This window comes from Oreochromis niloticus, linkage group LG20, assembly GCF_001858045.2.
Source record: "Oreochromis niloticus isolate F11D_XX linkage group LG20, O_niloticus_UMD_NMBU, whole genome shotgun sequence".
Taxonomy (NCBI): Eukaryota; Metazoa; Chordata; class Actinopteri; order Cichliformes; family Cichlidae; genus Oreochromis; species Oreochromis niloticus.
In genome coordinates this window covers 27970557-27995166 of record NC_031984.2, presented here as the reverse complement: position 1 = coordinate 27995166, position 24610 = coordinate 27970557, and the positions used below count along the sequence as shown (strand labels likewise).

General features: G+C 40.4%; 3 protein-coding genes across 11 annotated transcripts; 2 read left to right on the top strand and 1 right to left on the bottom strand.

Moving 5' to 3' along the window:
- Positions 1–1831: 1831 nt before the first annotated feature.
- On the top strand, positions 1832–6424 carry rassf11 (Ras association domain family member 11). Its single transcript, XM_005454136.4, has 4 exons — positions 1832–1891; positions 2247–2306; positions 3564–3690; positions 3781–6424. The coding sequence occupies exons 1-4, from the start codon at positions 1889–1891 to the stop codon at positions 5100–5102; spliced, it is 1512 nt and encodes a 503-aa protein (XP_005454193.2). The 5' UTR covers positions 1832–1888; the 3' UTR covers positions 5103–6424.
- csde1 (cold shock domain containing E1, RNA-binding) lies at positions 6118–20301 on the bottom strand. 8 transcript variants are annotated; one of them, XM_013273735.3, is made up of 22 exons: positions 20144–20301; positions 17092–17805; positions 15920–16168; positions 13878–14076; positions 13587–13753; positions 12978–13064; positions 12498–12595; positions 12334–12415; positions 11857–11985; positions 11606–11731; positions 11260–11475; positions 10992–11162; positions 10746–10910; positions 10577–10588; positions 9422–9529; positions 9009–9187; positions 8787–8899; positions 8568–8687; positions 8310–8488; positions 8021–8184; positions 7792–7924; positions 6118–7632 (listed from the first exon to the last, which is right to left on the bottom strand). In XM_013273735.3, the coding sequence occupies exons 3-22, from the start codon at positions 16043–16045 to the stop codon at positions 7585–7587; spliced, it is 2622 nt and encodes an 873-aa protein (XP_013129189.1). In that variant the 5' UTR covers positions 16046–16168; positions 17092–17805; positions 20144–20301; the 3' UTR covers positions 6118–7584. The 8 variants fall into 8 exon arrangements, with proteins under 8 accessions (XP_013129189.1, XP_013129186.1, XP_013129188.1 ...); XM_013273732.3 differs by lacking the exon at positions 15920–16168 and adding an exon at positions 14623–14811; XM_013273734.3 differs by lacking the exon at positions 15920–16168 and adding an exon at positions 14623–14811 and having other exon boundaries at positions 11022–11162.
- A 652-nt stretch (positions 20302–20953) lies between these two features.
- sike1 (suppressor of IKBKE 1) lies at positions 20954–24584 on the top strand. Of its 2 annotated transcripts, none has more exons than XM_005454142.4 (6): positions 20954–21202; positions 21291–21452; positions 21633–21738; positions 21811–21953; positions 22081–22194; positions 23696–24584. In XM_005454142.4, exons 2-6 carry the CDS (start codon positions 21294–21296, stop codon positions 23813–23815), a joined length of 642 nt encoding a protein of 213 aa, XP_005454199.1. In that variant the 5' UTR covers positions 20954–21202; positions 21291–21293; the 3' UTR covers positions 23816–24584. The 2 variants fall into 2 exon arrangements, with proteins under 2 accessions (XP_005454199.1, XP_003449140.1); XM_003449092.5 differs by having other exon boundaries at positions 21275–21452.
- Positions 24585–24610: the final 26 nt, after the last annotated feature.

Here is a 24610-nt window from a genome sequence, read left to right as displayed (position 1 = left end):
GATGTCTGTACTTGGACAGAGTATTGCATGGTATCACCTTTTAGACATACCTTACAGGTGTACTTATTTTTCACAAGACTGCATATACATGTTTTAACCTGTGCACAATAATATGCATTTAAGTAATAATATACAACCAAGCCTATTTTCTGAGATAAAACTCATACAGATTTGGGCGTGCAGCTTCCAGTTGCTTTTGGCTTTCAAAAGAACGTGCTTTGAGCAGGAAACACATGAAAAACAGGCACAGCAGGTAACGGCTAAGATTTGCTAGGAGGCACTGGGTTTATGCAGCTTACTGTGGATTAAAAAAGTAAAAATAAAATAACAAAAAAAAGCCTGAGGTCTCATTGTAATTCATGAATTGAAAATATGCCAGTGCTTCCTTGGGATATATTCCTTCAGTTGTCATTGCTGTTGAAGTTTTCTAATGTAGTTTTACAGCTTTATCACAAATTAAATTCCATTTACCTCTAAAGCTTTTGACAGAATCGGACAAAATAAAAATGAATCTATCTGGAGGGCTACATACTGCAGGATACCAGGATATATTATGATTATTTTTTCAAAATACATAAAGTTGATTTGTGTTGCACACGTTTCTATTTCCCGATGTCTGTGCAGCTTGAAGACACAAACTGACAAGCCATCTATTTTTAGGGAATGTGATTCTAAATGTCAAAGTTCCTCTTACTAGTTAAAGAGATCAGGTTAGAAATGGGCAGTCAGTCAGTTCAGACTTTGGGAATTAAAATGCCAGAATGGGAATGTTTAAATTATCAAAGGGAATTTTTTTTTATCATTTAAAATAGGTCACAAATTTCACAAAAATGCCTTTCAAGTATTTAAACTCCACAATCTTGTTTTACATTTCCTTTTAATTGTAATGACAGGTTTCTTCTACTATTAACTTAAACAGAAGAGATCAGTTTAATCCTCTCATTCTTTAGCTGGTGTGCCCAATTTGCACAAAAATGCTAACTAAAGTGTTACAGCTACATGCCTCAGTAGGAAAAATCAGTGCTTCCTGCTCAAATTCCACAAGGAACAGAGTGTATTGATCTGCCACATGAGTGTGAACTTCAAGGATAAACAGCTAAAGGTGAATGATAAAATGACTGATTCAAGAATTTCTTCTTTCCAGAGCGATCTACGCTCTTCAATATGAAGCTGAGAGGTTATTGGCGGCTGTAGCCTAAATGTGGTTTAGACAGGCAGGAGGGAGCAGAGTGTCCAAGTTTGTCCATCTCATATTACACCTATCATCATCATCCAGACTGTCAGACACTACCAAATTACAACAGGTGTCCCAGTGTCCAGCTCCTGCTCTACAGGCGTTCTTTGGATCTGGCCGTGCAGCAGTTTCCTGTGATTTCCACATTTTCCTTCGTTTTGGGGATATAATGTAGGAGATTTTAAGAAACACCAAAGCACGAGTGTAAAGTGTAAATGTAGCACACAAACAACCGAGTGATTCCTATGGATAAATAGTCCAAATTTGTGTTACATGATGTTTGGGATTGAACATTACAATTGCAATGTTAACACTGTTTTACCTATAGTTCCTCTAAATGAATAAAGTCTTCCCAACATCTACTGGATGTACATCTGCTCCTCTGAAAGCTGCAGGGAGACTTCTGCATAAATAAAGGCCACTGAGTATAAATGTACCAAGAACAAGATTAAACTTGTTCTTCTAAAAAAAAATGTTCTGGTGCACAAGAAAGAGTCTGCTCTTTGCTCACATGTGCTGGCGGAGGGCTGCAGCATGTTGTGTTTGGATTGTAATCACACTTCCTGCTTGAAAGATAAAGAGGAACACCCAGAGCTAACATCTACCACTGGTGAAAACACACATCTGGATTCATGTATGGATTTGTCCTAAAACATGGTGAGATTTTCATCTAGTCTGTAATTATGAATACACGAGATCAATTTTAAATAATAAATAATAAAAGCAAATGCCCATACTGAATGCATGCACAATACAACATTCACAGCATATACTCGAGACGCGAAGTGTAGAAATATGCGTTTCATTTAATTTTAATGTTACTATGAGCATGTTGCCCGGGGCGACATGTCAAGGTTTACATCGCTAAACATTTAGTAATATAGATCTGGTTTTTCTGTGTTTTCCTTTTTTAGTGGAAAGATGCAAGAAGGGTGGGATCAGAAAGTGTCCCCCAGTGATGTGTTCAGGAATTTTAATTGGTCTTAATTGCCGTACTATTCCTCCCCACCAGAACATTCACTTCCCCAGAACAAACGTGTGCGAGCATCTGTGCTGCAGACAGGACAAAGAGGTAAGTCTCTACAAGATTTTGCCATGGCTTTTCTGTAGCATATGCCCCTTTTCTGTTATTATTTATTTATTTACCAGAATATTCCAGTTATGCAGATGATCTTAGTTAGAAAGAGTCTTGAAAGACTTGCTTAGATGGATCAGTTGCTTGTTTTGACACCACATTTAGTCTATATAATAATAATTCTTATTATTTTTAAGATGTTTCCTATGACAGGACCTTCTAAGCCCTCCAAATCCTAGCAAGATTTTATAAAGTCCATACCAGTAGCTGATTCTACTAAACTAATGTCTTCTACCCCATGACCTTCTACTACCAATAAATGAATCACTTAAACTGAAACTTTAGTAGCCCACCCCTGTGCACTGGGTTTATTCTTAATCAGTGTAACTCACTGCATGCAGCCTACTTCAAATGTTATAGACTCTAACATACATGCAATAAGAGACACGTTTTGCTACTACCACGAATTAACTTTCTGGGACTCATATTCTCAAGGCAGTTGTGATATAATTCAGATTTGAGCCCCACAATCTCTCCATAGAGTCATCTGTGACTGACCAGAGCACGACATACCAGTGCAGTGTAAACTGCACGCAGAAGCCTTTTCCTGTGATGGGAATCCTCATCCTGGATATTTGAACTCCTTTTTTTTTTTTTAAGACAGAAAGGAAAAGACAAATCTGAATTCCTCCTCCAGGGCGCTTTGATGGATTCCATCCTTAGTAGCAAATGTTGATCGGCTATTTCCGCCACTGAGTAGACCATGACAGTAGAGATTGAGTTGTTTGGGCCACTGGATAAAGTCTGAGTGCTTTTCTGCCTGATCACCACCCAGACAAGTGTGCATACACACAGGTGTAGCGTACATGTGTTTGGGTTTGCGGCCCTGTATTATGGTTTGGGATTCTAAATAGCACTGAAACAACTGACATTGTGGGAATGTGCTAATACTGATCCATGTGTTATTCCGCACCCCTCGCCCCCATCATCTTTATTATTTTACTCTTTCTGCTGTCCTGAAAGAAAAGGCATAAAAGAAAGGTATCTACACTGTTTGCCATTTTGTTCACATAACTCTGCTATTTTGTCATGCTCGCCAAAGCCCTGAGGCTTGACTAACACATGATGGGCAGACAGATTACAGTGAATGTTAATGAGGGTTATTTAGCTGTCTCCACCACTTCCCCTAACACAGACAACAGGATACTCTGGTCAGAGTGCCACACGCTTTTAATCTCTTCTCCTTTTTTTCAGTGGGCAGATCACAGACTGGACAGAATGGAAGTGAAGGTTTTTGTGGATGGTATCCCACGGGTGGTATGTGGAGTAACAAGGGAAACGACATGCCAAGAAGTGGTCTTAGTGCTGGCTCAAGCATTGGGTGCGTACACAGCATGTTGGACATTATCTACTTGGTGATAAAGGTTATTTTGATATGCTGACGAATCCTCATTCTTTGCTTGTCCTTTAGGTCAACCTGGGCGCTACACGCTACGGGAGAAATTTAAAGACTTTGAGCGATGCATGACACCCGAGGAACGTCTTCTGGAGACCCTGGAGAGGTACGGTGAGCAGTCCAAGGAGGTCCAGCTCAGTCTATTCCACAGAGGAGCATCTGTCTTGGAAGAAATGGGCAAAGCAAAAGTAGGACGATATCAACCCTGTCCGCCATTGAGGAAGAAAGATATAGGTTCCAGAATGAGGAGGAGTAGTGGTTCCCTGAGCCTTCATCGCCAAAGCTTGCCAATGTTATCCTGCTTAAGGGAAGAAGGTGAGAAGAAGCAAGAAGACCTGAAAAGGCCTAAAAGAAAGTCTCTGACACTCATGGAGGAGGCCTGGGACTGGCTGGAAAGTCTGGGAAAAGGAAAGGTCTATAGCACTGCACATGATAAGGAAAGCAGTAAGTCGGATAAAAGGAACCGCATCTCTTTGGATTTCTCACTCACTGTGGACAAAGATAACTCTGGTAGCATTAGCAGAGGCAAAGGCAAAGGTCAAAAAGCTTTGAAGTCACAACTGGACCATCAAACCTCCTGCTGCATAGGAAATCAGACAAGGGGTAAAGAAAGCAAACACTCTAAAAAAACAAATGAGGCAAAATCCAACCTGTGTGGTTCAACTGCTACCAGGGCTGAGGAGGAGAAAAATACTCTCAGAGAAACCATAATATGTCAGCTCAAGTCCTTGCAGGACCTACAGGCCCAAATAACACGTATAGACAGACAGATTTTTGACCTCGAGGAACGTCAAAGGGCCAAAATCACTGAACAGGAAGCACAAGAGAGGATAGTGGAAGAGGAGATGGAGCAGATCAGGTTTTGGGAAAACGAGTTACAATCAGAGGAAGGTTACGAGAAGGATTTGCAGTATCAGTTCCTCGAGATGAGAGCGAAGGCCGTGGAGTGCAAGGCTAAACTGGAGGAGTACAAGTGCAAAATGCAGCGGCTTGATTTATTCAGAGGTGCCGCTCAAGAAGATTCTGAGACGGCTTCAAAACTCGACTCAAATTGCGCCAGTGAGATTCCCGCCGTTTTGGCCCAGGATGTCAATCTGGTGCAATCCAGTGCAGATGGGAGTGTAAATGTGAACAGGAAGTTCTTGCCCAGAGAAGACGCCAGCCATCCTCACGCTCTAGTTCATCCAAACCAAATAAAGGAGCGGCGGCCCACTGGACCCACCGAGCTAAGGGAGTGGTGGACACGCTGGTCAGAAGCCCACAGATCTCAATCGCAGACTCAGAAGGTGATTCACCGCTCTGAGCTCACTATATATTTGAGCAGTACCAAGGTTTAGAATCAATGTCCTGGCGTTAAAAGACAGTGATCCTTCACACTTTTCATTTTAAATTTATTACCAGTGCTTACTGCACGTACTGGGCTGGGATAAAGCCCTCCTCAGTTTATTTACCTTCAGTGGGTCCAAAATAATTAAACAGATCCTTTAAAAAAAACTGGTCTTTATTATTCTAAGAGAAAGGAGCTGAAATTAAATTAAAAGAAAGGAAAAGACCATTCGTTTTATTTCACATTTGACTTCCTCTGTATTTTAGCACATGTGAAGTGTTTTTCATACTTAAACGTGCTCTGGTGCACCAATAAATAATTATACTGACTTGATCATAATATTCAAGCAAGCCAAACTGAAAACTGATTTGGTGTGTAGGACTGGACTGAAAGCTTTAAGCTTCCTCTTTGAATTTATCCTCACCATCAGCTGTCAGTGTCCCCACACTGCATGACAATGCCGCTTTTGTTGCAACTGCTGTTTAATATCAGAATGCACATACCCTTCTACTTCTTGCCCTCAAGACAGTCTATTAATATTGTACCTACTTGGACTGTACTACAAGCATCTTAAAATCTATACAAACACTAAATTTACGTGGTGAAAATCAGGGCTTTGTGGATCTTTGGTCATTCTTACTGGCAGATGTGGAAAAGTGCAGTGATCAAATTATTTTCCACTCACTACAGAGAACGTAGCATCACAAATACATTGAGGTCTTATTTCTCCCTCATTTGTAGCCGTGTTGCTGTGACATCTTGACCATTTCACAGACATCACCAGGCTACAACAGCTGATAGTGGAATCAAAGACCACAATGAATATAAAACATGGTTTATCAAATGTAGTTTTATTAACTGATTACTTATGCATGCCTTTCTCTCTCTCACCGCTAGACAATGTCAGACAAACTGCTCTATATAATAAAATGAACTTCACAAGCATTTATTTTGCTTTCAAGTTGTTTTATTCAGTCTTAAAGAACACCTACAGGCTTCCTCTGAAAAGACAACAGAACAGCTCGTGAATTTCATAAAATTTTAATTCAATTGTTGTTTCATTCAAGAACATTAAGAAAAGTACATGAGAACCTCTGTACGCGGTTCAACTGAAACCCGGTGATCTCCAGAGAAATTTATAATTTTGACTGTAACTTAACGTGCAGAGGCACAACAGCTTATCTCCAGAGCGCACAAGCTGATCTCCTGATTTTTAATGCAGTTTTTCTTAAAAACTGACTTTCTAATACTTCACCCCTTTTCCTGTAAGTTACATTGGTTTCATTATATTTGAAGTTTCCAAATTCCACTTTAAAAAAAAAAAAAAAAAAAGGAAAAAAAAAAAAAAGCAGAGCACACATTACGTACAGTATACGTGAACCCACAGGTTTGGGATGCATATCAGTATTTTTCCTACTTTAAGAGAAAGCCACCCTAAGATTGTTCTGAATATTTTGGCGGTTGGCTGGAATCAGAGGACACATCTAATTTTTTTTTTGTTTTTCTTTATTTCGTTTTGCTTTCAGTTTAGGCACCTTATTCTTAATATTAGCAGATTAAGTTTCGATGGAGAAGAAAAAAAAAAAAAAATATGTGCAAGAAACAAACAAACAAAAGGTATAAAAGATCTGCAGATATAAGATGCCACAAGGAATTCTGCACCTGGGAGGGGAGAGAGAAAAGAGGAAGAAAAAGAAATGCTGAAGTGGAGCATGTGAATACCAAAAAGGCATCTCAAAACTCCAGACTGGTGGAAGTAAATCTCATTAGATTAACTACTTTGACATTCACATACATCACACACGCGCCATGCTTCCACTTCAATAAAGCATTTTAAAAACTGCTCAAAAAAACCGAGCAGAGAAGAATCCTCAGTTTAAGCTTGCACATATGAGAAATATGATCCTCCTTATGGAGGGAGCTTTGCTTTATGCGTTTTGTAGGAAAGCATACAGGAGTGGAAACCTGATAGCGAAGTTATTACGTTTCCATCGGTAAGGGAGCAAAAAGTAAGAACGAATATGGAGCCGAGGTTCAAACACATGCCAACAATCAGACTCACTCGCCCAGTCAAACTAGCGGACAGATTACAGGTGCAGAATTCCAGACAAAGCAGAAAATCAGGACGTAGACAGCCACACAGTCACCACTCTGACTTGGAGGGAACAAGCCCCTTAGAAACAAATACCTCCATTACACACTAATCAATTCTAGGATACATCATACGCACACACTCAGAGGTCCCCATGTACACTGCAGCGTGGAACTCTGTATCAAGTACATCATACATGTGAGGCAGGGAACTGTGGAATAAGAAAAGTTCCACTGCAGACTGGGGACAAAGATTACACATGCCAATTACTGTATGTGTGCGTATGTTTTGCGGATGAGTTTGTGTACAAGCATGTGTCAAATTAAATTCCCTTATCCCCTGCTGCTGCTCTCGGCAACAGCATCCCTCCAACACCAAATGGGGGTAGGCCCTGTATTGCTCAGTCAATGACACCAGGCTGGCGAGTCTTTCGCTCCACATTGAAGCCCTGTAAGGACAGAATAAATGATTTCATTATACTTCTTTCTGATCAGTAACATGGATGGCTCCAAATTCATTTTAGCTAAAGTCATTTCTAAAAGGCTATGCAAACCTACAGGTTAGCACAGTTCATCAAATATGGCACCATCTGATAATCTCATCATACCTTTGAATTGTCAGGACCACGAGGCTGCCTTACAATGACCAGGCGAGGAGCACTGGCATCATCAAGCGTGATACTCTTGAGTCTGTTCACCAGGCGGTCAGGACGTGGAGTCGCCACTGGTTTAGGGCCCTCACTGCAAGAGGAACACAATGAACAAACAATGTGAAGGCCCACTCCGTTAAACATACCAGCCACAGTCCAGTTCTAAATTTACAGATCAAGTTCTTACCTGACTCTGCGTACATTGCAGGCACTACATTTTCCTGTGCGTTGATTGAGGACAACTGAGAACTCCACTTCATCCCCAGTCTGAAGCTCCAGACCATCTTGCACTTCTTTTACATGGAAGAATAACTTCTTGCTATCACCAACTTCGTATGTGATAAAGCCAAACTGGGGGGAGGGATTATCACAATTTTGAGTTTTAAAGTATGAAGTCCACCTACTACCCAGTGTTGTGTTTTGTTTTTTTAAAATCACGCAATTGAGGAGAGGAAAAAACAAAAACTGAACACTACCTGGTCTTTAACACACTCCACCATGGCTCTACGCTGCGGAACCACATTACAGGCCATCTTCTGTCCAGTCTGGGTTATTGTGCAAACCTGGAACTTCACCTGTTCTCCTTTTTGCAAACAATCAGACTTGTTTGCCATACTCATGATTCCAAATGGATAATTCTGCATTTTTGATCCTCCTGAAAATTAAAGGGGGGGGATCAATTTTACTTTCTACAAATAAACTGTTTAAATGTGTAGTCATAATGTGACACCAACCTTCCTCTGAGAACTCAACAAGTCCTTGGTATTCAGTCTGGGAGGGGTCAACACTGCGTATAGGACGGATAACTTTCCCTGTCATCACTGTCCCACCAACATCTTCACCAATGCCATTCACTATGACGGGAAAGCAATATTTGCAATCATTCCTACCTACAAAATGCCAAACATTACAAACAAATGTACCAAAAACAACTGGAAGTGAATCACTGATACCTGCAGAAACCTTGGTGACCTTTTCAGCACTGACTTTGTTTCCTTTTCCCTTTGAGAGATTGTATTCCACTGTGTCTCCCAGATCCAAGTTATCCAAGTCTCCGCACATTTCACTAAAAACAAAAGCATAAGTCTGAGAATTTGATACTGAAGTGAGTTACCTGCATGGCATTAGTAAATGAATACCCTAACCCAAAGGTGTGGTCAACCTTAAATCATTACCTGTAGTGAAAGAACACTTCCTGGTCATGATTTGCTGTCTCAATGAAACCAAAGTTATCTTTCAGTGCAGCAACGAATCCATGCAGTCTCTTGGCACCAGAGGCATTACGGTTGAGGACCCGGATGGAGACGGCACTCTGTTGGCCAGTTCGCTTCACTTCATTGATTGAGAACTCCACCTAGAGGACAAACACACAAGTTGCACGGGGAAAAAAAAGAAAAAGGCTTCAAGCTTTCAACCTTGCAACAACTAAACTTCAAACCTTCAAAAGATGAATTGCAGTATCAACTGTTTGCTATGGAAAGATGCCTCCAAAAGGACTTTTTTGCAACTGGACAAATTAGACTAGTTACAAAGTGGAAACCACATTTGCTCTCAAGGAAAAAAAACAAAAACAAACAAGTCTTACTACCTTGTCCCCAACCTGTGGGTGACTTCCTCCCTCTAGGTCCTTGGCATGGTATGGCACAGTGAGCTTCACTCCACAGTCTTCATATGCAATCACTCCCTCCTCAGACTCCTACAATAAAAGCAACAAATCAAACTTGGATCATCTTTCCAATTAAGACTAGCAGTGTTGGCCAAATGTCTCTGCAACGCTACAGTTGAACAAAATGAGCATAAGCTGGCAATGTCTCCAATTTTAAAGAGAAAGTCATTTATGGCTAGTGTATTAGAAAATCCTGTGCACACAGGCTACATAAGCATTAAAGACAAATGTGTGCAATGCATCATGCTGTAGCAGCCTAGTTAGTACACGCCTAAACTACTACAAGCAACGTTGAGCTTAACCCTACAATTTAGGGCTGCATAATTATTCACTGCTCTAGTTTCAACTATTGAGAGCAGTGACTGCTTGAACCAATCACAGCATTAAATTTACTGGCTTTATAATGGCAGATATTTAATAATTAAAAAAAAACTAAAGAACACTGTTACTTGACTGAAAATGGCTCTTAATCCATCGTTTGCCACTTCAGTTACTGTATCTCGTTTTGAACGCAAAACCATTAGTGCTTAATTGAAATGTTAAAACACAAAATCAAAAATCTGGGTGCAGTTTACAATTATTAGGAAGAACCAAAGACTCGCTGTTTAAATAGGATACTGTGTGCGTGCAGACCACACACATTTTAAATGCAACAGGCTGACAACCACTAGAAGGAAGGGGAAAAAAACAAAAACAAAAAAACCCCACTAGCATTCTGATTACTTTTGTGCAGTCCTACAACTAAGTGAAGCCTCGATTCCAGATTCCATGGGTTAAATGATGATCAAACCTCACACTGTAAATTAATGAGGTGAAGGACACCAGAGGGTCAGAGGTTAACAAAAACTAACCTTTTCTACAACTTTACCCTTTAAAAGCAAGAGAAAGATTTATCAGACAGTCTCGGTGCCACAACACTTCACTTGATCATTTGGATTTCTAGACTTTACATGATGAAAAGCTTCTTTAGATTATGTGTTAGTAAAACAAATTAGGACACTGATAGTTTGTACAACTGGAGTGTCTTTAATTGTGATGCACTTTCATGTGGCTTCATGCAGAAGGTCTCAGTCCTACCTTATCTTTTTTCTAACGAACAAGGAGCATGAACAGGAGGTCATTGAAGGAGGAAAGCAAAGAGGAAGATTAGAACTAAAACAGAGTGTGAAAATAGGGATAGATGAGGGGAAATGGGCTTCGAGGGTAGTGTCATAAATGGGGGCGATTTAGGTTACAGCTGTGTTACCTTCTCCTTGCCCTTGGTGGGACTGATGTTCTTGGCGGTGTTTCCAACAACTTCCTTTTCCACTACACCCACAAAACGTTGCTCAGACTGGATATGGAAAGACACTGTGCCTTTCGGAAGCTTCTTAATGCGCACTGCGTGGTTTCTCTGAGCTGACAGCATATCCTGGCAGGGATGACATTTATATTAGTATTTTTACTTAAAAGTAACTTGAATGTGCCTGCTTAGGTAATAGAAAATACATACTTTTTTGAAAAGCTTATAAACAGGACCTACAGGCACAACAGTGAACTCCACTTCATCTGAGATATGAAGCTGGCCCTCCTCTAGGACTTCACTGAAGTGAAAGAACATCCTGGCATCCCGATCCACACACTTAATGAATCCAAAGCCATCGCGTATAGCTGCAATCACCCCCTAAAAGAATATTTCATGTTGCACCATAATCAATATTTCTGATGAATGTACTATAATATATAATTAAAACTATTTATGCTGCTGTTCTGCAATCTACCATTTCACGATTCTCCTTGGTGAACTTGAAAGTGTCTGGCAAGATTTCGATGTTGGTAGCCCGCTCAAGCTTGTCTCGACGATCAGTAGAGATGTTGAATTGTATGTGGTCTCCCTCCAAAAGAGTCACCTTGGTCTTTGTGTCCTTCTCGCCAAACGGAAGTTCCTTGTCATTGAAACCCATCCTTACACTGACACGACCGGGCAGAGGGTCATTCTGTAGAAACAAAGTTTACATATCTTTTAAAGTCATTTTAAATTCTTGGTTGGTAGACACTTGCTTCCATGCTCCCTTTAACAACAACAAACTGTCTTCTACTAAATAAAGTTCATCAGAATCTACTTGCCTGGTTCTTGGTGGGGACTTTGGGAATGACCTTTACAACGGTGCCTTCAAACTGCTCAATGCTGATATCCTCAAAGATGACTGTTCCTTGAGGGAGGAGCCTCACGTCTGTTGCTACTTCTTTACCCTATTGAAGGTTACAAATTAATCAAAAGACCTTTAAGAGTTAAACAAAGACAGTCAAAAGTAAAGCTAAAGCTGAGTGACACATTTTCAAAATGTTCTACTGAAATTCTTAAAGGCAGCACTCACATTTCTATCTTTGATGGTGAACTCCACATCATCTCCAGCCTGAAGAGCCTCTAGATCACCTTTGAACTCGCTGTAGTGAAAGAAGATCTCCTTCACCACATCTGCTCTTTCAATGAATCCAAAGGCCTCCTGAAATTGAAATCAAGGTTCAACATAACAGGTTGGTCCTGTTTCAATAGTTGAGCAATTGTAATAAAGCTTGGGAACGAAGGAGGGGGGAAGAAAAAAAAAAGCCTGCCAAGGGCAAAATTAAATTGTTTTTGTAACCACTGTAATATTCCACAACATGACAAATCATGTATGGGACTAGACAGCATTTATACAGACAGACACTTTATATATACACACACAAGTGAACTTTACAAATCGCAAAGTTCATCCAATATTCCTGAACTATTCTAGGCAATTTGTTTTGTCAAATTTCAAAGATATTCCACTAAAAAAAAAAAAAAAAAAGTTGTTTTGATCAGATCTTACCTTTGTAGCACACACTACACCCTGGCACCTCATCTGCTTTTTCTTCACAAGCTGAATATTACGAGCGCTGACTGCACCAGTACTGAAAAACCACAAAGGAATGAACATTAAACACCCAGTGAAAGCTGCTTATGGCATTTATGCGACAAGTGCTGCACACTTACTGCTTATTGGTCTCCATATAGAAGCTGACTTTGTCCCCCGTGTCCAAATGGATATTTCCCTCCACGTCATCAGGAGTATATGTAAGGTAAAATACTTCCTGTGAAAAGACACCACCAATTTAAAAAACACTTAATAACTCAAACTATGTAATGTTCAAGACTACCAACAACGAAACTGACTGAAGAAAATATCGCCATGTGCTGTGGAGGCTGAAGGCTTTACATTGACTCAGTGCCACCTAATTTGATTAAAAGGCAACACCTACAAACACTGGCTTCTGCGCTTTTTCATTAGTAATCATGTTATATTGATCAAATAAGCATTTAGCAAACTCAAGCAAAAGATGCAAGAAGTTAACCGATTGCCTCTGTACAAAATCTACAGAGGACAGGAGATGAATTTAAAGAAGAAACCCACTCCATTACATTAACACGCTGCAGCTTGCTGACTCAAAGTGTAATCCATGCCACCCATCTTACCCCATTTCTTTCATAGCAGACACTGCCAGTGGGCACCTGTCCAGGAGCAGACTTTCCATCCAAATGCAACGGGATTGATGACACAACCTGCAGCAAATGGGGAAAATTACAGGTAGAAGCCATTAAACCACTGTTTCATTGGGCTGAATAGACAGCTACAGAGCCAAAAAAAATAAATAAATAAAATAAAATATGGAAACGAGATGAATAAAATGCCTGAATTTCAAATTGTACAAATGCAGGTGCATGAATGCTCTACATGAAGATTTGAGTAATCTGTTTATACCAAATAACAAGGTTAGTGGCATCATGTAGTTATGTTTATCACCAATGACACCAAGTGTTTGGGAGACTGGTTGTTGTATAAAATACAGAACCGAGTTGTCAAGTGAGAAATTATCTCATTCGTACGCATTTGTTCAGACATCCATCATCTCAAGCAGACACACATGCCAGTTTTTAGTTTACATTTAAACTGTAAATCAGGATGAGAGACAAGCTTGACAATTATAAGAATGACACTGCTTGCCCCAAAAAATAAAAATAAAATAAAAAAAAGCTAAGCTGACAGACAAGGACATAACCAAAAATAAAATGGTATTCCTTAACTGGATGAATATAACCATGCAGCACAGTAAAGGGATAGGCGTGCAGGTCTGGCCCCACCTGGCCCGAAATGCGCTCCTCTGGCAGCACTTCTGGCTTTATCTTAAGCAGCTTCACTGCTATGGGCTTGCCAGTGCGCCTGTCAGAGGAAACTTCAAACTCTACATCATCTACAGAGAAAGGGACAACAAATAGAAAAGAAAATGAGCAAACTTCAAATGACAAATACAACCCCAAGTTTCAATAAAGTCAGCAGGAAATCAAGTAGGTTTCTTTTCAGTAAGTCGCCCTCACCTCCTATTTTAAGCTCCTGCAGGTTGCCATTGTACTGGGAGCAGTGGAAGAAGAGACGAGCCTGACGTTCAGAGCACTGGATAAACCCGTAGGAAGTCAAGAGCTTCTCCACCACACCAGTCTCTCTAATGCCAGGCCCTGAGCCATTGGCATATGCAGTGTGCCCATTGTTGTGGAGCATGCCTGGGTCAAAACTCATCTAGAGAAGAAGAGAAGCAAGTGTTAAAAAGAAAGCTACCAGTAGTACATAAACATGTAGTTTAACAATTAGGATGCAGCAGCTGTGTTGGATGCCAACCTAAAACAAAATAAATAAAAAGGAAATGAAAATTCAAACATGCAAGTATAGCACTTTCAGGGAAAGTGTGGAGGGGGCAGGGGTGAGCAAGTAAAGCCACATGAGAATCTTTGGGGGCTAAGACACACCGATTTCAGACCACGAACATAACACAGTAGGGTTTCCTTTTCACTCATGCACCTGAAGCTGAACTTGACTCACTCCATTTACAGCAGTGTGGCAAAATTTCACACAGTTCTGGTTAGACAAACATTCAATGTGTTTCCATCCATTAACCAACTACTGATTACATGGCAATATCACCAGAAACTTGTCAAAACTCTTTCACAGCAACCTAGTTAATCTTTGGGGCATTTGTTTTCATCCATGCTGTTAGCAAAAGTCACAACACACCAGCAGCTCAGAGTGGTTATGTCAGTGTGGGCACCATCATATATCCCTCCTTACTGATCTCTGATACAAAGGTGTCCGCTTGTGTTTTTTACTGCCTGGGTGGGGATGGCAAGAGACGGAGGAGGAACGGGGGATAGGTACGGGACCAGTAGAAGCAGATGGGGTAGAGCCAGTGTTGCGAGCCACTGGAGGTTCAGAGGAGCCTCTTTCCATTTCTGACACTGGGGACAGGACTGGGATATGCTGCAGAGAAATGGAACGTTTGGCTTTTACTCTGCCTACAGTTTCCCATAATCTCAGACAAAACCTGCTGAACTTTATAATACCTCAAAAGTTGAGTTATTATAGAGTCCTTTAGGCCCACCACATTCTGACGTGTTCTACAAAAAGCAATGGACTAGATAATAGTCATCAAAACCACCACCAATACTTAAACCAGGAACAATAGCAGGCAGTAAAACCATCAGGTCACTCAACCCTGAAAATCTCATGTTGAAGGGGGCGATATTTAGAGCGCTACCAAGTCCCTGGTAGTACTAGAGCGCACTCATACAGGAACGGATCTACAGAGATCTACACTAAAAAGATATTTAAAATAAATTATTGGCACAGACGGTCATGGGAATGATTTAAATACAGTGCTGCAATTTAAAAAAAAAAGAAAAAAAAAAGAAAAGAAAAGATGGAGAATCAGAAAATGCAAATGACAGGTCAAAGAGCAGTGCATCTACAGTGGACAGGAAGTTTGTGATGGATTATGAGTAATGGGGAAGAGGGAGGGGATCCCAGAGCAGCCTCTTGCTAGCCCCTGTCCTGCAACTATCACGACGAGCTCCTTATGACACAACACAAACGTACATGAATCCCCAAAGAGAATTAAGGGCTTTGGTCCAGTGCTGATGGATGAGTACTGTAAATACCAGCTACTTAAGATCAATTTTCAGTTTTCCTGAGGAACAAGTATCCACCTTTTCATGTGGTGCTGGACTTTGTGTGTAGTTATGTCGAAGTGCTAATATTGTCCATCTTGAGTCACTGCCCTCCCTTTTACGAATCCGAATCTTAATCGGGGAGGGTACAATGTTAAAAAACAAAACAAAAAAACAAACAAACAAACAAAAAAAAAACATTTAAAAAAATTAAAAAAAAAGTGCTCGTTTACATCAAATTTCGGTCGTCTAGTTGGCAGAACACCCCTCACCCTGCAAGAAAATAACTGAGTAGAGGCTAGTCTTGGGAGCCTGAAAAGATGAAAGAAGTTATGCCATTCACAGCAAAGATGCGGGGCAAGGTGGGTGGATGGGTGCTCGATGGGGTGGGGCACGTAGAAAGGTGGGAAGGTGAAACTTACGGATCGGCCATATGGCGACAGGCTGAGTCCGACAGGGGAGGTGCTGCTCAGGTCAGCGCTAACAAACGCGGTGGGTGGCGACGCAGGCAAGGTAAACTCAACAAAGCCTTTCCAGGGGCTGCCCATATTTTCCCATAAACTTGAACAAAACTTGCTTGAGCACTTGCTGAACTTTGATATACGTTTTTGTTTTTGCTTAGTGTTAAATACTATTCTTATGCAACCACCCAATGATACACCGCTGGATGTCTGCAAGGGTGAAGAGAGGAACAAACATAATAGGTAAGGCAGGTCAGCCAGTGTGCCAAGTGTCACAAACAAAAAGGAAAATAGCTGCAGGCTTTAATCCCAAGAGAGGATACAAAAGGGGGGAAAGGGGAAAAAAAAAAAAAAAAAAAAAAAAGTAGGGGGGGTATGGCCTGAGAACGACAGAATAGGAAGAGTGTGGATCAGGTAAGGGAAGGCAAGTAAATCATTTTCAAACAAAACTGAATGACTAGTTCAAGTATTTGGAGGTGGTGGTGGCTCAGTGTGCAGTGGTGCTGGCTTCTTTCACGTTTTCAGAATAGTTATCTTTAACAAAAGGACAATGTAGAGGTCACTAAGATCAAATCAAAATTTACATTTCAAATCAAAATTTTACACCAAGTATCACTTCCTGCACTCACTCCACCAAAAGGATGTGATGTCACATGGAGAAAGCAATAAGTATGCAAGATTCAAGTCTAACCAAGCACTGCAGTAGCTTGGAACTGGCTGCTGCAAACAACAGCTTAAAATATTGGCCTACAAGTAGAGAAATTTAAATGAGGTCCAATAAAAATAAATAATAAGTCCAACTTTGAAAAACAGAACGCATTTGTGTTTAGTGACTGAGGGGAAAAAAAGAAAGAAAAGAAATATAAATAAAACATCATCCTCGGCATACCACTGCACTGTTTTGGGGCAGTAAGTGTTATACAATCTGTTTTTAAAGCATGTGTGAATCATGTAGTGCATCTATCAAATGCAGATTCTGAATCAGATACCAGTTTTATAAAAATATTAAAATCCAAAAGAGGGTACTGATAATGCAGAGAGGTAATGATGAGCAAAACGTGTGGCAAAACCAGAAGTACATTTACAGCCATCATAAACACACTATGAAGGGCTTCAACTGACTCGAGACCTACCTTTATTGGTCGCCTTGTGTCTTTATCTCTCAGGATTTTGATGAACTAGCAGTTTTTGTGGACCTCTTCACGCACACAGTTGAACACGCACACTTGTTACAGTTTCTGGCACAAGTTCTAGATCGTTGCATAAAGTAAAAAATAAAAAAGGGGGGGTGGAGATAGAAATCTAGAGCAAAAATAAAACAAAAGGCAAAGGCAGGTGCAAAAAACACTGCTCAGGAAAAAGGAGGGGAAAAAAAGAGGGGGTAAGTTGGGGAAGGGAGCTATGGGAGTGGGGAAAAGGAAAAAAACAAAAACAAAACAAAAAACCAACAACAACAACTAGCAGATAGCAGCCCACTCCACACCCCGGTGGTGAGTCGGCGGTGTAGTGAGGATGAGGAGGGCTAGGAGCAGCGTTGGGACGTGTGCTTTGTCAAAGCTGTTGAGTAGGCACAAACTTCTGGTTTCAGATCAACTATGGTCTTCTCAGAATATGCTTGGGCGCAAGTTTGCTTCTCTTCCACTTCGCAGTTGGGATGATGTGCGTATTCTTTGGTCGTTTCAGGATTTGGTTACTTCTTGCGTTTAAATCCTTGAAGTGATCCTTTTTCACCAACGCTTCTTCAGTGTTGACTTTGTTTTGGGAGGTTTGTCTTCAGTTTCTTTGATTTGATCTGAACTTGAAGCAGTTGCGGATGGTACAAAAATTCAGTTCGGTTTCACTTCATACTGTTTGAAGGGGGATGAAGAAAAAAAAGAAGATCTGGTTAGATGAAAACTTATCACCAACTCCACTGATCTAAATTTAGGTTAAATACAAAATGGCCCAAGGGCTCCATGAGTCTGGAGTGAGGGAGAAAAATTAGACTGTCAGCTAATATGACTATTCTATCACACGAAAACAAGTAAAAACCCCAAGCACTGGCAGCCTGAGGTTTTTTGGGAACATTTGATTCTTTAGTCACACTCAAGTACAAAAATAAGCTTTCCTCAAATGCCTCTAGATACAATGCTAGGCAGCTGACAAGTACTGTGGATCAACAAGTCCTTGTGCATACCTTCAGTTCAGGCTATGTTATTTATGGCAACATTTCAGACTAAGGCCCTCTGTTTCATCATTCAGCCCCCCAGTTGTTCTGCATGCACACAACCTTACACATTTTTAGAGGGGCTAATCTGGCAATCAAACAAAGCATTGTAACGTGTGTATGACCTCTCCCCCCCCAAACATTTTTTTTCCAGAAACTCCAAGTAACATACAGCACACCAGAGCAGGATGTTGTTGACCTAAATACCCTGCTCTGAAAACAAGATAGCTGAGCCAACCAAGGACACATGATATCTATTCTGCTGTGACTATGTCGCAATGTCTCCCTTCTTACATCCCACTAGGTTAGAATATGAAGTTGTTAAAAGGCTCAAATGTGATTGCTACAAGGTTGACTACGTAAATGTATTAAAGGTTATGAGCCAGGAACCGAAGACAGCTTCTGTGGAATCCACTTTCGCCGGATTTTTTCTGCTTTTTATTTCGCAGGAAATGAGAAAAAAAAAAATCCACTCACGACACAACTAGCAGCGATTGGCCGTTTTAGCCATGGTTTTTTTTTGTTTGTTTGTTTGTTTATTTGTTGTAAAATTGGGACCAAACTACAGTTTGAGCTATTTGTTATTTAATAAACATGAGAGGGAAAGATACCTCTTATGATTGGACATTTATTAAACGACAGTCTTTTCTCTGGGCAAACAAAACAACCGCCCCGACAGGAACCACCATGTGACTTCTCAGCAATCCGCTATCCTCAGCTGGAACAGCCAACATGGCCTGATCCAACACGTTGCGGTATGCGACGCCATCGCGAACGGCACGTCTAACCAGTCGATGTCAAAACATACAATAAACTATAGTTCGTTAAAACCTCGTTACTTTAGTTCTTTTTTGCTCATTAAGCAAAGTAACCCGCACAATCACATTTAAGGATGTCTTATTGACCTTGTGTGGACAAACAAAACCTGACAGATTAACATTTCGCCGATGCTAATCGTCGTAAACAGCTACTACTCCGCTGTCTTTAGCAACACTTAAAGAAATTCTTCATCATTAACTTAACTAAAACGCATTCAGTTCTTTTGTAATTACCGGATGACTTAAATCCTGTGCAGCTTGGAGTCCTTGAACAGAAAGTTTGCTAATGGTAATTAAGCAACGGTTCAACGTTGTACACTGTACATAGAGATAGCATTTCGACTTCTCTTTCACATTAATGTTTAATGTGGTTTCGGACATCAGTCAAAATATATAGAATTTCTATGTATTAATTTAAATGGGACTGATTATAAAGAGATTTTTTTTTAAACTAGCAATCATATTATAAGGGAGACGTTTTTTAGAACTGGATCGTATCACACGCCAACCTGCAACACGGGCTATTTAGGCTAAACGGACAATAGAGTTAAGAACAGACAATGCCAAAAGTGACTGCCGACCAGGACAGTTCTTTAAAAAGTACTTATAATTATGTACATTTTAAATTTCTTGCCAGTCAAGAACAACGTTAAATATAAACACTCAGTTTATTCATTTTTTTTACGTCGATAACGCAATAATAACATTATCAGCGTTAACGGCACGAGGACGGAACAACAAAGAAGCTAGATACAAGCCTCGTGCTTAATTCTATTTAAATGCCATCTTTGTATCTAAAGTATACCATATCCATTTTACACACGTGCTTTTTCTTTACCAGACTCTAATACGTCTTAGAAAAAACATCACGCGCCTGTTTATTTATACCTTCGACAGTATAACTAGGCCATTGGCAATGCTAAGTAGCTAGTAGCGACTACGGTTAGCTAGCATGCCGTTGTACTCCTCGGCCCTTGTGTGATTTATGTGGAGCTGTAACAAGGCAGCCCCCACCCAGGCCCGAACTGTGCGTACGACTAAGCGCTGACTCACCAATTCACCTCTAAGTACTCACTGAACAAAAAAGAAAACTATTATTGATATATTACCAGTACACGCTTAAATTGTTCTGCTAAAAGGGATAAAATATTAAAAACTCACCCCAACAGCTTTCAGCACTGTCACCAGCGCCGCTAGAAGCAGCACGGCACATTGCGTAGAGATAGGGAGGCGGCTACCGCGATATTTGACGATACTAGGTAGACCAAAGATCCTAAAGCGAAGAGTGGCTACGAGAGGCGCTGATAAGAAACCGCCTATGTGCCGCAAAGGGACATGGGAGGCATTTGCGTTATAGTAACGTTAACATTTTATCTACCTCGCTGTCTAGACTGGAAAAAAGATATGTACGAGTAATCTAGTCGAGTTCAATAAATAATAAATCCATTAATTATTTGATTAATGAGTAAATAATAACTATCATGCCATTTAGTAGATAACTAAACTTAATAGGTGTCGCCATAACTAAGTTTTCTCCCCATACGGGAGGGTTTCTGAGACTACACGTTGCACAAAAACCCAACATAGGAAAATGTAACATAATGCTTCAGCTCAACTCAGCCCTTCACTCACTTTGAAATTACCCGATACTAATATTTTTTCAGCACTGTAAGTGTTTTACGTTACATTTTTACTTGAAATGCTGATAACTTTTAAAATTATGTTGTTGTTGTTGTTCATTTGTTTAACATACAACTGTTGAACAGTGAAGAAACAATATCCTTTTTTCTTTTCCTTTTTTTTAATGAGACGCTGTTGCGTTATGTAAAGATATTTTAAAGACCAATAGGCTTGATAGGTTTAGCCATTAACCCCGCTTTTGGTTGTGTGCCAAACTTCTACACCGCACTCTACCCCAGTAGGTGGCGACTCAACGTTAGTTTGACAATTCGCCAAAAGTAGGAGGAGAAGAAGAAGAAGAAGACGACGACGACGAAGAAGAAGAAGAAGAAGAAGGAAGTGTCGCTAACACTTTAGTTTTACACGGAAACGTCAGTTTCTGAAGCAGTAATATTCTAGTAATGTAGTAATATTTTGATCTGGGTGTCTGGTACTTGCACTGTCTGCCGACACAACATTAACGTTAAGTAGCGAAACAGTAAGGATATTTATGTTTCTATAATGGCACCGAGCTGCCTCGGCTAAGGTTATATAGCCCAGGTAAGCAACGGCTGTGAGTTGTTTTCGCTCTAGCTAGTTTTGTAGTAGCTTTTTTTACCTAACATAAAAAAGAGCTGTCACTTTCCAGTAAATGGCCTGCACTTTAGAAAAAGTGCTGGCCGATACTCGGACCCTTCTCGAGAGGCTAAAAGAGCACGACACAGCCGCCGAGGGACTGATAGAGCAGTCCGAGGCCCTAAATCAGAGAGTGCAGGGCATGAGAGAGGTGGGAAATGCTCTGCCAGACAAGGTAAACTCGAGCAGATAGCTCACGCTTATGAAAAGCTGCACTACTGCTTGGTATACACATTGAACTAGTTAAACAGTGACCTGTACTACAAAGCGAGTTTCCCTCGTATCTAGAATATGCTTTCGTGATATGCGTTCGCTAAAGTCTTCTTTATCTGTTTCTTCTCTGCTCTTTTCTCAGCACACAGATGACAGTTCAGAGATACAGGAGCTCACGAAATACAAACCTCATGTCCTTCTGACTCAGGAAAACACTCAAATCAAGGAACTGCAGCGGGAGAATAAAGGTAAAAAAAAGGTTCTGCTGACTGACTGGCTGGTTTTATATACTAGTATTAACACTCTTTATGCCTTTGTAGAACTATGGCTGTCTCTTGAAGAACACCAGTACGCATTGGAGTTGATCATGTGTCGGTATCGCAAGCATGTGCTCCAGTTGATGATGGCAAAGAAGGAGCTGGACACCAAACCTGTGCTCAGCCTCCATGAGGACCATGCCAAAGTACATCAACTCTGCATTTCTTTAATTTGCTCACACGTTTAATGGGCTATGATTCCAAATACATAGACACACAAATTAAAAAATAAAAAAATAAAAACAACAAACTTGATTTCTGACTCTTTTCCAGGAAGTGCAGAGCCAAGTGGAGCGGATATGCGAGATGGGCCAGGTGATGAGAAGAGCAGTGCAGGTGGATGATAAGCACTATTGCTGTGTTCGAGAGAGGCTTGCTCAGCTAGAGGTGAGAAATGCAGTTATACATGGACACAATGACACCTTTCCTCATGAGGTCTGTGGAAAAATATGTGATTTTACCACAGACCTCAGACATCAGCTTCTGTGTCAAAATGACGGAACGATAATAGATGATCATAACTGCAAATGAGAGCTGAGTTGTCAGCTAGCATCAAGTTTTTAGTGGGATGGTTAGGTTTAGTGCATCAGGTCAAGGAGCATGTTGTTTTGTTTGGGGTTTTATTAGGTTTGTTTTTTTATTACAGTCAAATAGGTTGTACAAGGGTTATAAAAGGGCCTTTTAAACCAGTCGGTTATATTTCTTACTGTAGCATCTTTGTGATAACCTTTTGTGAGCTCTCTAAATATGCTACAACTGTAAAGTTTGTTGAAAAGGTACATTTTCCCAAACAGTAACAAACGTGTATTTAAGAATATAAATGAATAAAAGCATTCAGAACAATAGCTATCTTCCCAGGAGTGGCTGTTCTAGCAAATTCAGCCACAGACTGTGTAATGCTCATGGAAATGGCTAAAAATCCAGGAGCTACAGCTCAGACTCTACAGGGCTACGTTAGCAAGTTAAATGAAAGGGGGGGAAAGCCTCTTCCCTTTAAAAAGAACAAGGCAGCATTGTTAGTTTTGCATAACTGCAAGGCATAAAGTTTGTCCTTTGGACAGACCAGACCAGTGTGGAAATGTTTGGCTGTAATACACAGCAGCTCATTCAGTGAAAACTGTCAAACACACTGGTGGAGCTGTGATAATTTAGGGCTTGTTTTGCACCTGAGTACCGTGAACTCTTTGAATCATCCAAAAATCCCTCTGCGTACCAAAGTATCCTAGAGTCAAATGTGAGGGAAGTCTGTCTGACGGCTAAAGCTTGGTTGAAACTGACTCATGAAGCAGGACAATGATCCCAAACACAGCAGCAAATCTGCAGCACAATGGCTGAAAAAGGAAATCACAGCTTTGTAATATTTCAGTCAAGGGCCAAACCTCAACTCAGCTGGAACACTCAGGTGGGATCGTAACGAATAATCGTGATCCTCAATGTGCTGAAGCAACATTTGATCAGACTTCCTCCATAATGATGGATGAATAAAGTTGTACACGGGTTTTTACACGATGCTTCTTTTTATTAAATAAATAATGACATGTTTTATTGTTCATCTGGGGCTGTATTTAAATAATTTTTGTACCTGCTACGGAACTGATGATTTTTTTTTTTCTTATTAAGTCTTATTGATAAAACCTGAGAAATAAAAGAGGGTGTACTTTCTTTTTCACGTGTCTGTATTTGCTTTGGTTATCTGCTTCACCCAACATTGCCAAAGTGCAAAAAATTCTATCACAAATAAACAGAAACACTATTTAAAAGAGAAGATGTGATGCATCCATCACAATTTTCATTCAAAACCTGTATGCACGGGGAAGCACATGCATGTTATAAGGAAGAGATATTTAACTATAAAAGTTATGTTTGAACATTTTTTTTCTACCTTCAGATTGAGAACAAGGAGCTGCGTGATCTCCTGGAAATCAGCAAGAGCTCTGTGAAGACAACTAGCCAGTCACTAGCAGCAGAAGAAGGAGAAGAGTCTCCTCTGCCGGGGTCCACCGAGTGACCTGAAGTACAGCTGGGATAAAGTTCCACAGAACCAGGAGAGGGGGCTGATTGTGTCTTCACCTGTGTTCACCACCACATTATAGATATTGTTATTTTAATTTTATTTTTTTACATGTAACGAAATGCAGTCCAGCATGAGGTTATCACTCACAATACACATGTACTGCAGCAAAGGCAGTAAAAGCAAAGGGGATTTCTTTAGTTTTTAGCCAAAGACACTTTTATTCTCCAAGGATACAGTTTCTACCTCTTTGGTGCCCCTTTGCTGTTCACACACACAAACTTTTACAGTGAGTAAAGCACCCAAAACCAGCCCAACCTTTGAGTTCACTTGAAATCTATTAACAAGCCAACTTGTAGTCCACACCATATAAGAAGCTGTGCTTGCTGCCAATAAGATAACTTTTGGCTGTTTTAAACTTTGCCTGCTGAGGAGTAGCAGTGGAACCTTTGTTGTTGTGATGTTTTGGGTTTGATATGGTTGATTGTCTCAATATAAAACATGGTTTTCATGTTTTGGTACCTTAATTCTGTGTGTTAGACACAAGTTGTACAGTTTGCCGATTCAGAGTATTGCGTACCAGCTAATGGCACATCTTTGTTAGTGAGAACACTTTCAAACATGCCAGGGTTTTTTTGTGTAATGGATACCATGTTTGTACACTGTATGTTGTCAGAAACTGTATTTTGTCGTCTTAGGAAATCATGTTAGATGACTTCACGACAGTGTACTGATTTGTGTCAAATTAAACTCAGAAAGTTTGCTATACATAAAAGCGTGCCTGGTTTTGTT

Excerpts from the sequence above, each read along its gene's own strand:
- rassf11 (XM_005454136.4), top strand. Across the intron at positions 2,307-3,563 it reads GCTGCAGACAGGACAAAGAG|TGGGCAGATCACAGACTGGA; the intron begins GTAAGTCTCTAC and ends CCTTTTTTTCAG. Across the intron at positions 3,691-3,780 it reads AGTGCTGGCTCAAGCATTGG|GTCAACCTGGGCGCTACACG; the intron begins GTGCGTACACAG and ends CTTGTCCTTTAG.
- csde1 (XM_013273732.3), bottom strand. The coding sequence starts at position 14,781 with ATGGAAAGAGGCTCCTCTGAACCTCCAGTGGCTCGCAACACTGGCTCT. Across the intron at positions 10,911-10,991 it reads TTTATAAGCTTTTCAAAAAA|GATATGCTGTCAGCTCAGAG; the intron begins GTATGTATTTTC and ends CATCCCTGCCAG. Across the intron at positions 7,925-8,020 it reads TGCAATGTACGCAGAGTCAG|TGAGGGCCCTAAACCAGTGG; the intron begins GTAAGAACTTGA and ends TTCCTCTTGCAG.
- sike1 (XM_005454142.4), top strand. The coding sequence starts at position 21,294 with ATGGCCTGCACTTTAGAAAAAGTGCTGGCCGATACTCGGACCCTTCTC. Across the intron at positions 21,739-21,810 it reads ACTGCAGCGGGAGAATAAAG|AACTATGGCTGTCTCTTGAA; the intron begins GTAAAAAAAAGG and ends ATGCCTTTGTAG. Across the intron at positions 22,195-23,695 it reads AGAGGCTTGCTCAGCTAGAG|ATTGAGAACAAGGAGCTGCG; the intron begins GTGAGAAATGCA and ends TTCTACCTTCAG.